Source organism: Pelobates fuscus, chromosome 3 (genome assembly GCF_036172605.1).
Source record: "Pelobates fuscus isolate aPelFus1 chromosome 3, aPelFus1.pri, whole genome shotgun sequence".
Classification (NCBI taxonomy): Eukaryota; Metazoa; Chordata; class Amphibia; order Anura; family Pelobatidae; genus Pelobates; species Pelobates fuscus.
In genome coordinates this window covers 139,049,686-139,063,928 of record NC_086319.1, presented here as the reverse complement: position 1 = coordinate 139,063,928, position 14,243 = coordinate 139,049,686, and the positions used below count along the sequence as shown (strand labels likewise).

General features: G+C 44.5%; 1 protein-coding gene across 1 annotated transcript in view; it reads left to right on the top strand.

The window, feature by feature from the left end:
• The window catches only part of LOC134602533 (gamma-aminobutyric acid receptor subunit beta-2), a 1,133,816-nt gene extending 1,122,848 nt beyond the window's left edge, over positions 1-10,968 (top strand). The window contains exon 9 of the mRNA XM_063447493.1: positions 10,504-10,968. Within this exon, the coding sequence (XP_063303563.1) occupies positions 10,504-10,851 (348 nt within the window). The 3' untranslated portion in view covers positions 10,852-10,968. The remainder of the gene's footprint in view (positions 1-10,503) is intronic.
• Positions 10,969-14,243: the final 3,275 nt, after the last annotated feature.

Here is a 14,243-nt window from a genome sequence, read left to right as displayed (position 1 = left end):
AAAATTTATGTTTGTTTCACAGGCAGAAAGTGCCTTAAAACATGGCGGCTTGAACCCTAGTTGGTGGCGGATAAGTCACGCAAGTCAACTGGCATTCAGAGCTAAAATACAGCAGCATGTGGACCATTTTTAGCCCAAGGCAGCTCATCTCATCAGGCCTTTTTTAATCGAATGTATCGCCCAGTGTCAGTCCCTTCGGGATCCATCCCTCATTCATCTTAATAAAGGTGAGGTAATCTAGACTTTTTTGACCTAGGCGACTTCTCTTCTCAGTGACAATACCTCCTGCTGCACTGAAGGTCTTTTCTGACAGGACACTTGAAGCGGGGCAGGCCAGAAGTTCTATCGCAAATTGGGATAGCTCAGGCCACAGGTCAAGCCTGCACACCCAGTAGTCAAGGGGTTCATCGCTCCTCAGAGTGTTGATATCTGCAGTTAAGGCGAGGTAGTCTGCTGTTAGATTCCCGTTGTGCTGTGACATCACCCTTATACGCTGTGTAAAGCATACTTTTTAATTTATTTTGCAAATGCTGCATCCTTTCCGACTTGTTGTAATTCGGTAACATTTCCGCCACTTTCTGCTTATACCGGGGGTCTAGTAGCGTGGACACCCAGTACAGGTCGATCTCCTTCAGCCTTTTTATACGAGGGTCCCTCAACAGGCACGACAGCATGAAAGACCCCATTTGCACAAGGTTGGATGCCAAGCTACTCATTTCCCGTTCCTCCTCCTCACTGATGTCAATGAAGGTATGTTCTTCCCCCCAGCCACGTACAACACCACGGGTACCAGATAGGTGACAACTATCACCCTGGGATGCCTGTTGGGGTTGGTCTTCCTCCTCCTCCTCAAAGCCACATTCCTCCTCTGACTCCTCTTCCTCACAATCCTATTCCAGCGTTGCCGCAGGTCCAGCAAGCGATGCTGATAAGGCTGTTTCTGGCTCATCACGCTCATCTACGGCCTGATCCAGCACTCTTCGCAGGGCACGCTCCAAAATGGTATGATGTCGCTGATGGTGCCTTCGGTGCGACTGACTAGGTTTGTCATCTCCTCAAAAGGACGCATGAGCCTACAGGCATTGCGCATGAGCGTCCAGTAACGTGGCAAAAAAATTCCCAGCTCCCCAGAGGCTGTCCTAGCACCCCGGTCATACAAATATTCATTAACAGCTTTTTCTTGTTGGAGCAGGCGGTCGAACATTAGGAGTGTTGAATTCCAACGTGTCGGGCTGTCGCAAATCAAGCGCCTCACTGGCATGTTGTTTCGCCGCTGGATATCGGCAAAGTGAGCCATGTCCGTGTAGGAACGCCTGAAATGGCCACACACCTTCCTGGCCTGCTTCAGGACGTCCTGTAAGCCTGTGTACTTATGCACAAAGCGTTGTACGATCAGATTACACACATGTGCCATGCACGGCACATGTGTCAACTTGCCCAACTTCAATGCCGCTAACAAATTTTTTCCGTTGTCACAAACCACTTTGCCGATATCCAGTTGCTGCAGAGTCAGCCACTTTTCCACCTGTGCATTCAGGGCGGACAGGAGTGCTTGTGTTTTCAAGCAAGTCAAACCCAAGACGGCGTGACACTGCCGTATCCGGGATGTGGAATAGTACCTGGGGAGCTGGGGGGGTGCCGTTGATGTGGAGCAAGACGCAGCAGCACAAGAGGACTCAGCCGAGGAGGTTATGGAAGAGGATGGAGTAGGAGGAGTAGAGGAGGTGGCAGCAACTCCTCTGCAGAGCCATGCATTCCATGCTTGGCAGCAGTCAGCAGGTTTACCCAATGCGCAGTGTAGGTGATATACCTGCCCTGACCATGCTTTGCAGACCAGGTATCAGTGGTCAGATGGACCCTTGCCCCAACACTGTGTGCCAGACATGCCATTACCTCCTTTTGCACAATCGAGTACAGGTTGGGGATTGCCTTTTGTGAAAAGAAATTTCGTCCGGGTACCTTCCACTGCGGTGTCCCAATATCTACAAATTTTTTGAACACCTCAGACTCCACCAGCTTGTATGGTAAAAGCTGGCGGGCTAATAGTTCAGACAAGCCAGCTGTCAGACACCGGGCAAGGGGGTGACTTTCTGACATTGACTTCTTACGCTCAAACATGTCCTTGACAGACACCTGACAGTGGGCAGATGAGCGGGAACTGCTCAAGGCGAGAGACGGAGTGGCGGATGGTTGAGAGGGGGCAAGGAGGACAGCAGTGGTTGATGTTGCTGAAGATGCTGGACCAGGAGGAGGATGGCGGCTTAGAGTAGGCGTGCTGCTTGTACTCATGTGTTGATCCCATAGGCGTTTGTGATGTGAGATCATGTGCCTACGCAAAGCAGTTGTACCTAGGTGGGTGTTGGACTTCCCACGACTCAGTTTCTTTTGGCACAGGTTGCAAATGGCATCGCTGTTGTCAGAGGCAGACACACAAAAATAATTCCACACTGCTGATCTCTGCAATGACGGCATTCTGGTGGTGGACACAGCATGCGTTGATTGGCGTGCTGTCGGGCTGACCCCGGGTGCCGATGCATGCTGTCTGACTGTGCCACTAGCTCTTTGCGACGACCTCCCCCTGCTTCCAACTCGTCTCCTCCTCCTCTCTGTCTCCCCATCTGAACTTTTGCCCTGTTCTTCTTCTTGCCGAGCGGGCACCCACGTGACATCCATGGACGCATCGTCATCATCAACCGCTTCACTTGTATCTGACAACTCCGTAAAGGAAGCAGCAGCGGCTACAACATCATCATCATCACACCGTACGTCCATGTGTGTAATGCTGCCTGCCTGAGACATATCCCTGTTATCTACATCCTCTGGCAATAATGGTTGCGTATCACTCATTTCTTCAAACGGATGTGTGAATAACTCCTCTGACATACCAAGTAAAGCTGCTGTGGTGCTAGTTTTGGTGGTGGCAGCAGGCGGGTGAGTGGTATCTTGAGAGGTGCCTGAAGCTAAGCTGGAGGAGGATGGTGCGTCAAGGTTCCGAGCGGAGGCTGTAGAAGATTGGGTGTCCTGTGTTAGCCAGTCAACTATGTCCTCAGAACTTTTTAAGTTCAGGGTACGTGGCCTCTGAAAACTGGGCATTATTCTAGGGCCAAAGGGAATCACAGCACCATGACCACGATGGCCCCTGCGGGGTGGCCTGCCTCTGCCTGTCATTTTTTGGGGGATTAGTGGTACTATGCGTGCAAGCTACTGTGAGACCAGATATGAGTGGCAATGTGCAATGGCAGAGGTCTGCAGAGTAAACGCTGTAGGCCTGACACACCCGCTTGAAGACAACTAACTGCTATTCAATCTATAACAGTGAAGAAAGTTTTTTGGTTTTAAATGCACAAAATTGTGACACCAGCTATGAGTGGCAATGTGCACTGGCAGGGTTCTGCAGGGCACACGCTGAAGGTCTGAAACACCCGTTTTAAGGACACTGACTGCTATTAGGTTACACTGGAAATCTTTTTTTCTTTGTAAAAGCACGCTACAGAGACACCAGATATGAGTGGCAACTGTCAAAGTACGCTGGCAGGGTTCTGCAGGGCACACGCTGAAGGCCTGAAACAACCGCTTTAAGGACACTGACTGCTATTAGCTTACACTGGAAATCTTTTTTTCTTTGTAAAAGCACGCTATAGCGACACCAGATATGAGTGGCAACTGTCAAAGTACGCTGGCAGGGTTCTGCAGGGCACACGCTGAGGGAAGGCCTGACACACCCGCTTTAAGGACACTGACTGCTATTAGCTTACACTGGGAAACTGTTTTTCTTTGTAAAAGCACGCTACAGAGACACCAGATATGAGTGGTGGCACTGGGCAAATGGGCACAGTATCCACTGAGCCTGACACAGAAGCTGGCAGGCAACTAACTGCTATTCAATTTATTACAGTGACAAAAAAACATTTTCTTTTTAAATGTCAAGCATAAGCTATTGTGAAAACAGATATGAGTGGTGGCACTGGGCAAATGGGCACAGTATCCACTGAGCCTGACACAGAAGCTGGCAGACAACTAACTGCTCTTCAATCTATTACAGTAAAAAAAGTTTTTTGGTTTTAAATGCACGCTATAGAGACACCAGATATGAGTGGCAAATTACACTTGCTGAGGTTGGCAGAGCACACGCTGAAGGCCTGACACCCAGACGCTTGCAGACAACTAACTGCTATTAGCTTACAGTGAAACCCTTTTTTTGTTTTTAAAGGCACGCTATAGTCACACCAGATATGAGTGGTGGCACTGACTGGGCAAATGGGCACAGTATCCACTGAGCCTGACACAGAAGCTGGCAGGCAACTAACTGCTATTCAATTTATTACAGTGACAAAAAACATTTTCTTTTTAAATGTCAAGCATAAGCTATTGTGAAAACAGATATGAGTGGTGGCACTGGGCAAATGGGCACAGTATCCACTGAGCCTGACACAGAAGCTGGCAGACAACTAACTGCTCTTCAATCTATTACAGTAAAAAAAGTTTTTTGGTTTTAAATGCACGCTATAGAGACACCAGATATGAGTGGCAAATTACACTTGCTGAGGTTGGCAGAGCACACGCTGAAGGCCTGACACCCAGACGCTTGCAGACAACTAACTGCTATTAGCTTACAGTGAAACCCTTTTTTTGTTTTTAAAGGCACGCTATAGTCACACCAGATATGAGTGGTGGCACTGACTGGGCAAATGGGTACAGCATCCACCGAGCATGACACAGAAGCTGGCAGACAACTAACTGCTCTTCAATCTATTACAGTGAAAAAAGTTTTTTGGTTTTAAATGCACGCTATAGAGACACCAGATATGAGTGGCAAATTACACTTGCTGAGGTTGGCAGAGCACACGCTGAATGCCTGACACCCAGACGCTTGCAGACAACTAACTGCTATTAGCTTACAGTGAAACCCTTTTTTTGTTTTTAAAGGCACGCTATAGTCACACCAGATATGAGTGGTGGCACTGACTGGGCAAATGGGCACAGCATCCACTGAGCCTGACACAGAAGCTGGCAGACAACTAACTGCTCTTCAATCTATTACAGTAAAAAAAGTTTTTTGGTTTTAAATGCACGCTATAGAGACACCAGATATGAGTGGCAAATTACACTTGCTGAGGTTGGCAGAGCACACGCTGAAGGCCTGACACCCAGACGCTTGCAGACAACTAACTGCTATTAGCTTACAGTGAAACCCTTTTTTTGTTTTTAAAGGCACGCTATAGTCACACCAGATATGAGTGGTGGCACTGACTGGGCAAATGGGCACAGTATCCACTGAGCCTGACACAGAAGCTGGCAGGCAACTAACTGCTATTCAATTTATTACAGTGACAAAAAACATTTTCTTTTTAAATGTCAAGCATAAGCTATTGTGAAAACAGATATGAGTGGTGGCACTGGGCAAATGGGCACAGTATCCACTGAGCCTGACACAGAAGCTGGTAGACAACTAACTGCTCTTCTTCAATCTATTACAGTGAAAAACTTTTTTTGGTTTTAAATGCAAGCTTAAGCTATTGTGACACCAGATATGAGTGGTGGCACTGGGCAAATGGGCACAGTATCCACTGAGCCTGACACAGAAGCTGGCAGGCAGGCAACTGCAATTACATTACACAGAAAAAAAAAAAGCAGACTGATGTTCTAGCCCTAAAAAGGGCTTTTTGGGGTGCTGTTCTTACAGCAGAGATCAGATGAGTCCTTCAGGATTGTAGTGGACACTGAATACCCTAGCCTAGCTATCAATTTCCCTATCTAATGAACAGCAGCTGCATTTTCCCTCCTCTCAGTAAGCATGCAGCTTCAGAATGAATCTAAAATGGATGCTGGGAGGGAGGTGGGAGGGTGTGGAAGGGAGGGTCTGCTGCTGATTTGCTGGAATGTGTCTGCTGACCGTGAGGCACAGGGTCAAAGTTTGCTCAATGATGACGAATAGGGGGCGGATCGAACCGCCCATGTGTTCGCCCGCGGCGGCGAACGCGAACACGCTATGTTCGCCGGGAACTATTTGCCAGCGAACAGTTCGGTACATCACTACTCACAGACTCCAAATGGAAAAAACGCTTCAAAGTTGCCTTACCTTATTAGGGAGGTCAGGATCCTCTGTCTCCTAGTAGTGCTCCGGATCACAATCAAGAACCAGGTACATATACATGTCACAAACATAAAACATACATTTTCATAAGCAACATACTCCAAATACAAACATATGTCAAAATCATCCAAATTGGTCCATTGGTTCAAAAGATAGATCGAAGTCCTTTGTGACCAAATAAAGCATGGCTTTTCTGCCCAAAACCAGTTCCACAGAGTCTTCTATCCTGGAGATAATTGAGAAGTAATCCAATTATCTCCAAGGACAGAGGCAAAACTCCATTAGCCACATGGCAGACAAAGGACAATAAAAGACATAAAAATACAATAAAAGACCCAGATAGCTTAGATCTGAGCGCACATTGTTACCGGATGGCGCTCTGATCACATACATACAGTTCAATCGCCATGGAGCCAAAGTCTTTCATACAGTCTTTCAGTATACGGCTGGGCTCCATGGCATAGCTATCTGGGGTAGCATGGCTTTAACAGTCCGCAGAAAGGCACAAACCAGCCTTTCTGCATGGAAAAAGAACAGGGGCCATAGTCTAAAGGCAAGAGGTGGGCAAGCAGCCCCCTCCAAGGACACGTGGCGAGGTCAGTTTCACCACATTTATCCCCTTTACCATGCAGACTAACAGGGTATCTGATCTCATGTCGGTCAGTGCCCTGGTTAGTCCAGCAACCCACCCACAGAACACAATCAGCAGTACAGCCCACCCACAATAAAGAGTTACTGCACCTGGGTAAACGTGCAGCCAGTTTTTGTCCAGGGGCTCCATCACGGCTTTGTGGGGTATGGGTACTTTGGATCTGTGGGTTGCTGAGTGGGCAGAGACCAGCGGTACTCTGCCCTGATGCCAGCGCTTCAGCTGGAGTAGTCTGGTTGGAGCCCAGCTGTGAAGAGGGGGTAGTAGGCTCCTCTCCCTGGACCCAGTATTGCTGCTGGAGGGCATGACAGGCAGTCTCCCCTTTCAATATTTTGTCCTGCTGCTGGGGGGGCGAGACTGCCTGCCTCATCTGCCCCATCTGGGAGAACAGGGTCTCCCCTTTGGGAAATAAGCTGCCGCTGGGAAGAGGTGGTCACCGACTTCTCTCCCTGGAACCCTTTCAGCCGCTGGGGAGAGGGGGTAGCAGGCTCCTCTCCCGGATACTCTCTCTGCTGGTGAAGGAGGGGACCAACTGTCTCCCCTTTCAATATTTTGTCCTGCTGCTGGGGGGCGAGACTTACTGTCTCTGCTCCCTGTAGGACACTCTGACGCTGGGTAGGAAGGACGGTACCTTCAGCTCCCTGGGATACACAATGCCGCTGGGGAGGAAGGACGGCACCTCCAGCTCCCTGGGATACACACTGCCGCTGGGGAGAAAGGACAACACATTCAGCTCTATGGGATACACACTGCTGCTGGGGAGGAAGGACGACACCTTCGGCTCCCTGGGACTCACCCTGCCGCTGGGGAGGAAGGACGACATCTTCAGCTCCCTGTGATACACACTGCTGCTGGGGAGGAAGGACGACACCTTCAGCTCCCTGGGATACACACTGCTGCTGGGGAGGAAGGACGGCACCTTCAGCTCCCTGGGATACACACTGCTGCTGGGGAGGAAGGACGACACCTTCAGCTCCCTGGGATAAACACTGCCACTGGGGATGAAGGACGACACCTTCGGCTCCCTGGAACTCACACTGCCGCTGGGGAGGAAGGACGGTACCTTCAGCTCCCTGGGACTCACACTGCCACTGGGGAGGAAGGACGGCACTTCTGCTCCCTGGGGTACACACTGCTGCTGGGGAGGAAGGACAGCAGCTTCAGCTCCCTGGGATACACACTGCCGCTGGGGAGGAAGAACGGCACCTTCTGCTCCCTGGGGTACACACTGCCGCTGGGGAGGAAGGACGGCACCTTCAGCTCCCTGGGATACACACTGCTGCTTGAGAGGAAGGACGGCACCTTCAGCTCCCTGGGATACACACTGCCGCTGGGGAGGAAGGACGACACCTTCAGCTCCCTGTAACTCCTTTTTGGCCAAATCTGCTAGGAATTGCAGGTACTCTCCTACTAGTTTTCTGGTGAGCTGCACGGCTCTCTCCGGGGGGTTGGGTCCATAGACAGACAACACCTCATTTACCTCTCTGTCAAACTCCTCCTGAGTGTAGTCAGATGCCATGCTTGATCTGCTGAAGTTGGTTCCCTTTGTAGATAGGGTCACTGTACGGGTACTAACGTTGCCCTCAATTTTTAAATCTAGGGAATGGTGTTACCTTGTAGCTGTCCTTCTGGGCTGTGGGAATGATCCCACTTCTGCCACCAATTGTAACGGACCATTTTGCTCACCAGAGGTTAAAATCCGTTCAGGCGATAATCCCCTTCCAGATAGACAAGCAGCTACTGCAATCACCATTCTCCCGAACTGCAAACTGCACGAAGTCACCAACTCCCGAATAGGAAACACACGAACACAGGAAGCAGCCGAACAGGAAAACCATATGAAAGGGTTACACTCCTGGAAGTCAGCATACAATCCAATTCCCCCAATAACGAGACGACACTTCGTTTTGAGGGTTAAGCAGAATCTGACTGTCCTGGCACATACAGTCTCTTTTATTCCCAATCCACAACCATAGTACAGTCCACAGGGTATTACAGAACAGCCAATCAATCTGTACAATACACACAGACACTCCCACACAAAATCCTCCCCTCTGCCTGTGATATGATTACTGAACACAATGGGTAATCTCATTATCACAGGCAGAGGAATACAGTTTTTACACAATATTTATAACTTCTAAAATATACATGTCACAAACATAAAACATACATTTTCATAAGCAGCATACTCCAAATACAAACATATGTCAAAATCATCCAAATTGGTCCATTGGTTCAAAAGATAGATCCAAGTCCTTTGTGACCAAATGAAGCATGGCTTTTCTGCCCAAAACCAGTTCCACAGAGTCTTCTATCCTGGAGCCAAAGTCTTTCATACAGTCTTTCAGTATATGGCTGGGCTCCATGGCATAGCTATCTGGGGTAGCATGGCTTTAACAGTCCGCAGAAAGGCACAGACCAGCCTTTCTGCAGGGAAAAAGAACAGGGGCCATAGTCTAAAGGCAAGAGGCGGGCAAGCAGCCCCCTCCAAGGACACGTGGCGAGGTCGGTTTCGCCACACCTAGTTTTAACCATATTTTATATCCTACAATGTTGCTTATAACACTCCTCAAAATGAGTGCATTTCACATATAATCCTTCCCAAATTATTATTATTTTACATTGTATTAATATAGATAGTGATTGTTTAAATTACTATATCCTGATAATGAAAATTATTAACCTCAGAGAATTAATTGGAAACACAAATATTGAATGATTTATCAAATAAAATTATTCATATATATAAAAGTATTATTTTATCAACTTTCTTTTCTTTATATCATTTAGTTTATAACATTTAACAGTTGATCCTGTGCATTGTAAACATATACAATCTATAGAAATTAATAAACGCAAATTATAATGTAGTACAACACCAGACAGGAAATTAGGATCACAATTGCACTCACAAAGGTACAATGGATTGTGACCTTCTAATTTTTTCTTTCCCCCTGTTCTATACATGAAAGGAAATGAGAGAGACACACACATAGTGTTCAGTGAATTGATATTAATGTAATCCAAATGCATTAGTACAATATTTTCTTAGTGCTAAATTAATGTGACCATTTGAAAAATGCTATAGACATTTGAATATTTATATAAAATTGAGTTATTAATTAATTTTTCTATCTCGGACATTCTCACCCTATTTAACTGTACCTAGAATTGCATGTCCCACCTGTAATCTGCTAAAGCTACTCTCCCATGATTACAGCTTTGAGTTATCCTATCACCACTAAGACTATTATAACTTTTCAAATCCATTCTAGTTCCTCTATAGCCTTTGATATTTGTCCAACTTCTCATGTTCCTTCTTCTTGATGTAATGGTCTTTGGGTATTGCCACATCATCTGTCTGTCTATCTATCTATCTGTCTGTTCACCCATCTGTCCATCTATCTCACAGGTGCCTCATATAGGTTATGGTGTCTAGATCATACTCTTAAACAGCCTAACAGTATCTTGTGTAATGAAGATGAGGCAACACAGAATGAGTGTACAGAACCCCAGTATATAAAAAAGTCTCTCTTTTTAGTGAATGCTAGCATGTACTAGAGAAATAATGTAAATTATGCAGTTTTATTTAATCTTTTTTTATGCTACAGACTTTTCACAGCATCTTTTGCCTAAAATTAGCAATTTCCTGGCGACTTCCGTGAATAATACTGTTTTATTTAAAAAAAACAAAAAAAAATAAACAATGATCATTCAATATAATGTAATGAATGTAATTTTCTATCTTCTTTTTTAGATGGATCCTCATGAAAATATATTATTAAGCACACTTGAAATAAAAAATGAGATGGCAGCATCTGAAGCAGTTTTGGGCCTTGGGGATCCAAGAAGCACTATGCTGGCATATGATACCTCCAGCATCCAATACCGAAAAGCAGGTTTAGCCAGACACACCATTGGAAGGAATGCTTTAGAACGACATGTTGTTCAAAAAAAAAGCAGGCTAAGGAGGCGTGCATCACAGCTAAAAATAAACATACCAGACTTGACTGATGTTAATGCCATAGACAGATGGTCACGCATGATCTTTCCAGTGGTGTTTTCTTTTTTCAACATAGTCTACTGGCTGTATTATGTGAACTAAGACCAATAGCCATACAGTAGACATTTCTGTTTTATTTATATGTGACAACTGAAATGGGGCTTAGAAAAAGTTATTCAGGAGATAAGTTATTTTAAAACACCTTAGTTGCTGGTAATTTCAAATGTGTTGTATCATCCTTTTCCCAATAGAAATAGTAAATGTTATTTTCTTTTTTTAATTGTACATATTTTCATACATAATATTAGATTTTCCATATGTACTCACAAGTGTTTTACATGGAATATAAGGCAATTTGTTGTATCTAGGTACATGGATAAAATTCCAAGGGAAATAGTATAGTTTTAGCACTTATTATTATTGCACCACATCTTGTAATTTGCCGTGTGGCATTAAAAAGAGTTCAATGTTTAGACTTCAAAAACTATGTTTTTGTCATCACACGTCAATTTTTTTTTTCACATAACCAATTATTAGTCTGAACATCATTTACTCAAAGTTTTATTTTGTTTACCCCTACTTAATGATAGTAGTTGTGGTGCTATTACAATATGTTAGCTGGTCACATCATTTTCAAGCAGTTTGGACAAATTGCTAATGCGTAAAATCCATTTGAAACCATTCTGTTTTTAGCAGACTCAGCTATTAATGCTATCCATATAAAATTCCATGTAAGCAATGTGGTCGTGTGTGCCTCTGGGACACTTGACAATGTTGCTCACAGACAACTAGCACCGTAATCACAGCAACAAAATGTAGTGACCAAGGTGCATATAATCCTCATTTAATTTTATAGTAATCTCAATTTTATGGCTGCCATTTAGAAAATTACACTGCATCTAAAAACAGGTTTATCTATGCAATTCTTAATTATACAAGTAATATGAGAAATGTATAAAATTGTACTCTGCACTCCAGGACTTCCTACATTTTTGTGACATTTAAATCATTTGGGAGGTAACAAAAGGCATTTGATTTAATTTTGTTCATGAAAGCAATCAATCATTTTCTAGAAGTTTGAACATAATGTTTTATAATAGTGGAGATACACTGATCAGTGACAGCATTAAAATCACCTGCATAATATTGTGCCAAAACAGCTCTGATATATCAAGGCATGGACTCCACAAGACCTCTGAATGCGTCCTGTGGTATCTGGCACCAAGACATTAGCAGCAGATCCTTTAAGTCCTGCAAGTTGCGAAGTGGGGCACATTATTCATGTTATTCCAGCACACTCCACAGATGCTCAATCGGATTGAGATTGTGGAAATTTGGAGGCCAAGTTAACACTTTGAATTCTTTGTTATCTTCAAACATTGCTCAAACCATTCCTGAGCAATTTCTGCAGAGTGTCAGGGTCTAGTATTCTGCTGAGAGAGGCCACTTCCATCAGCGAATACCATTGCCATTGCCATAAAGGAGTGTATATGGTCTGCCACAATCTCTAGGTAGGTGGTACGTGTCAAAGCAATATCCACATGAATCCCAGCAAAATATTGCCCAGAGTGTAACACTGCCTCCACCGGCCTGCCTTCTTCCCATAGTGCATTTTGCTGCCCTCTCTTCCTCAGGTAAATGACGTACTACCACCTGACCATCCATCTGATCTAAAAGAAAACATGATTTTTCAGAGCAGGTAACCTTCTTACATTGCTTCCGGGTCTAGTTCTGATGCTCACGACCCCATCAAAGGCCGTTTTCGGCAGTACATAGGGGTCCTCATGGGCACTCTCACTGGTCTGGAGCTATGCAGCCACATAAGCAGCAAACTGCAATGCACTGTGTATTCTGACACTTTTCTATCATGAGCAGCACTACATTATTCAGCAATTTGAACTACAGTACCTCTGCCATATGGAAGAGTTGTCATTTGGAGATGCTCTGACCCAGTCGACTAGACACTACTATTAGCCCTTTTCAAAGATATATTTACTTGCCCATTTTATCTGCTTCCAACACATGGAATTCAAGAACTGAATTCCATGTGTTGGAACTTGTTGCCTTAAATATTTCACAGCTAGATAGGTGTCATTGTAATAAAAAACATCAATGTAATAAGATCACATGATTGCAATAAGTTTCCATGATAAATCATATGACAGACAAATGTAAAGATAGTAAGTAAATAATCAGATAAATAATAACTGATTAAATAATCAGATAAATCAGACCGACATACTATCTATTAATAAAAAACAATGAGAAAATACTCACATGATAAAGTGCTCTGATATAAAGCGTTATGCCATTGTTCAGATGAACAAAACATACTCCTATTTTATGAAATATAAATACAGCAATAATAATCTATACAAATAAAACCTTATACATTTTGCTTAATTATGCATAATAGAAATCATCAATAATTATAGTAATGTTGACTAACCCAAATGAGATGTATATTGATCTAATTTTTTTGGTACCGTATATACTCGAGTATAAGACAAGTTTTTCAGCAAATTTTTTCATCTTATACTCGAGTCACTGTCTGTATTATGGCAACTTACATTGCCATAATACAGACCGGGGGCTGTGGGGGCTGCAGAGCTCTTACTTACCTCTCCTGCAGCTCCTGTCAGCTCCCTTCTCCTCCGCGCCGGTCCGTACAGCACCTCTGTCAGCTCCCAGTGTAAGTCTCGCGAGAGCCGCGGGGTCATAGTGCGGCTCTCCCGAGACTTACAGTGTGAGCTGACAGAGGTGCTGAATGGACCGGCGCGGAGGAGGAGGGAGCTGACAGGAGCTGCAGGAGAGGTAAGTAAGAGCTCTCTGCCAGCCCCCTCCTACACAGTGCCCATCCACTGGACCACCAGGGAGTGAGAGCCCCCCTCCCTGCCATGTATCAAGCAGGGAGGGGGGACGAAAACAAATATTAATAATAATAAAATAAGAATAAAATAAAATAAAAAATAATAATAATGAAAAAAAATTAATATAACAAAAAAACTATTAATATTTAAATCATAATAAAAAAATAATAAAATGCCCACCCCCCACCAAGGCTCTGCATCACACTCTGCATCACACACACTGCATTCATACACACACTGCACTCATACACACACACTGCGCTCATACACACACTGCACTCATACACACACACTGTAAATAAATATTCAATTAATATAATTTTTTTAAGATCTAATTTTATTTAGAAATTTACCAGTAGCTGCTGCATTTCCCACCCTGACTCGAGTCAATAAGTTTTTCCAGTTTTTTAGGGTAAAATTAGGGGCCTCGGCTTATACTCGAGTATATACGGTAATTCATTTGATACATACAGAGACGAAATGCATGGTACAAATTATACACTTCTTATGCCGTGCAAGTTTTCTACTTAAGAAATAAAGAGAAAAAGGGATATTAATCTCAATCCTTATACGGTCATTTGATCTGGAAAAGAACACTGCATGAATGAGTGCTGGGCTGTCTAC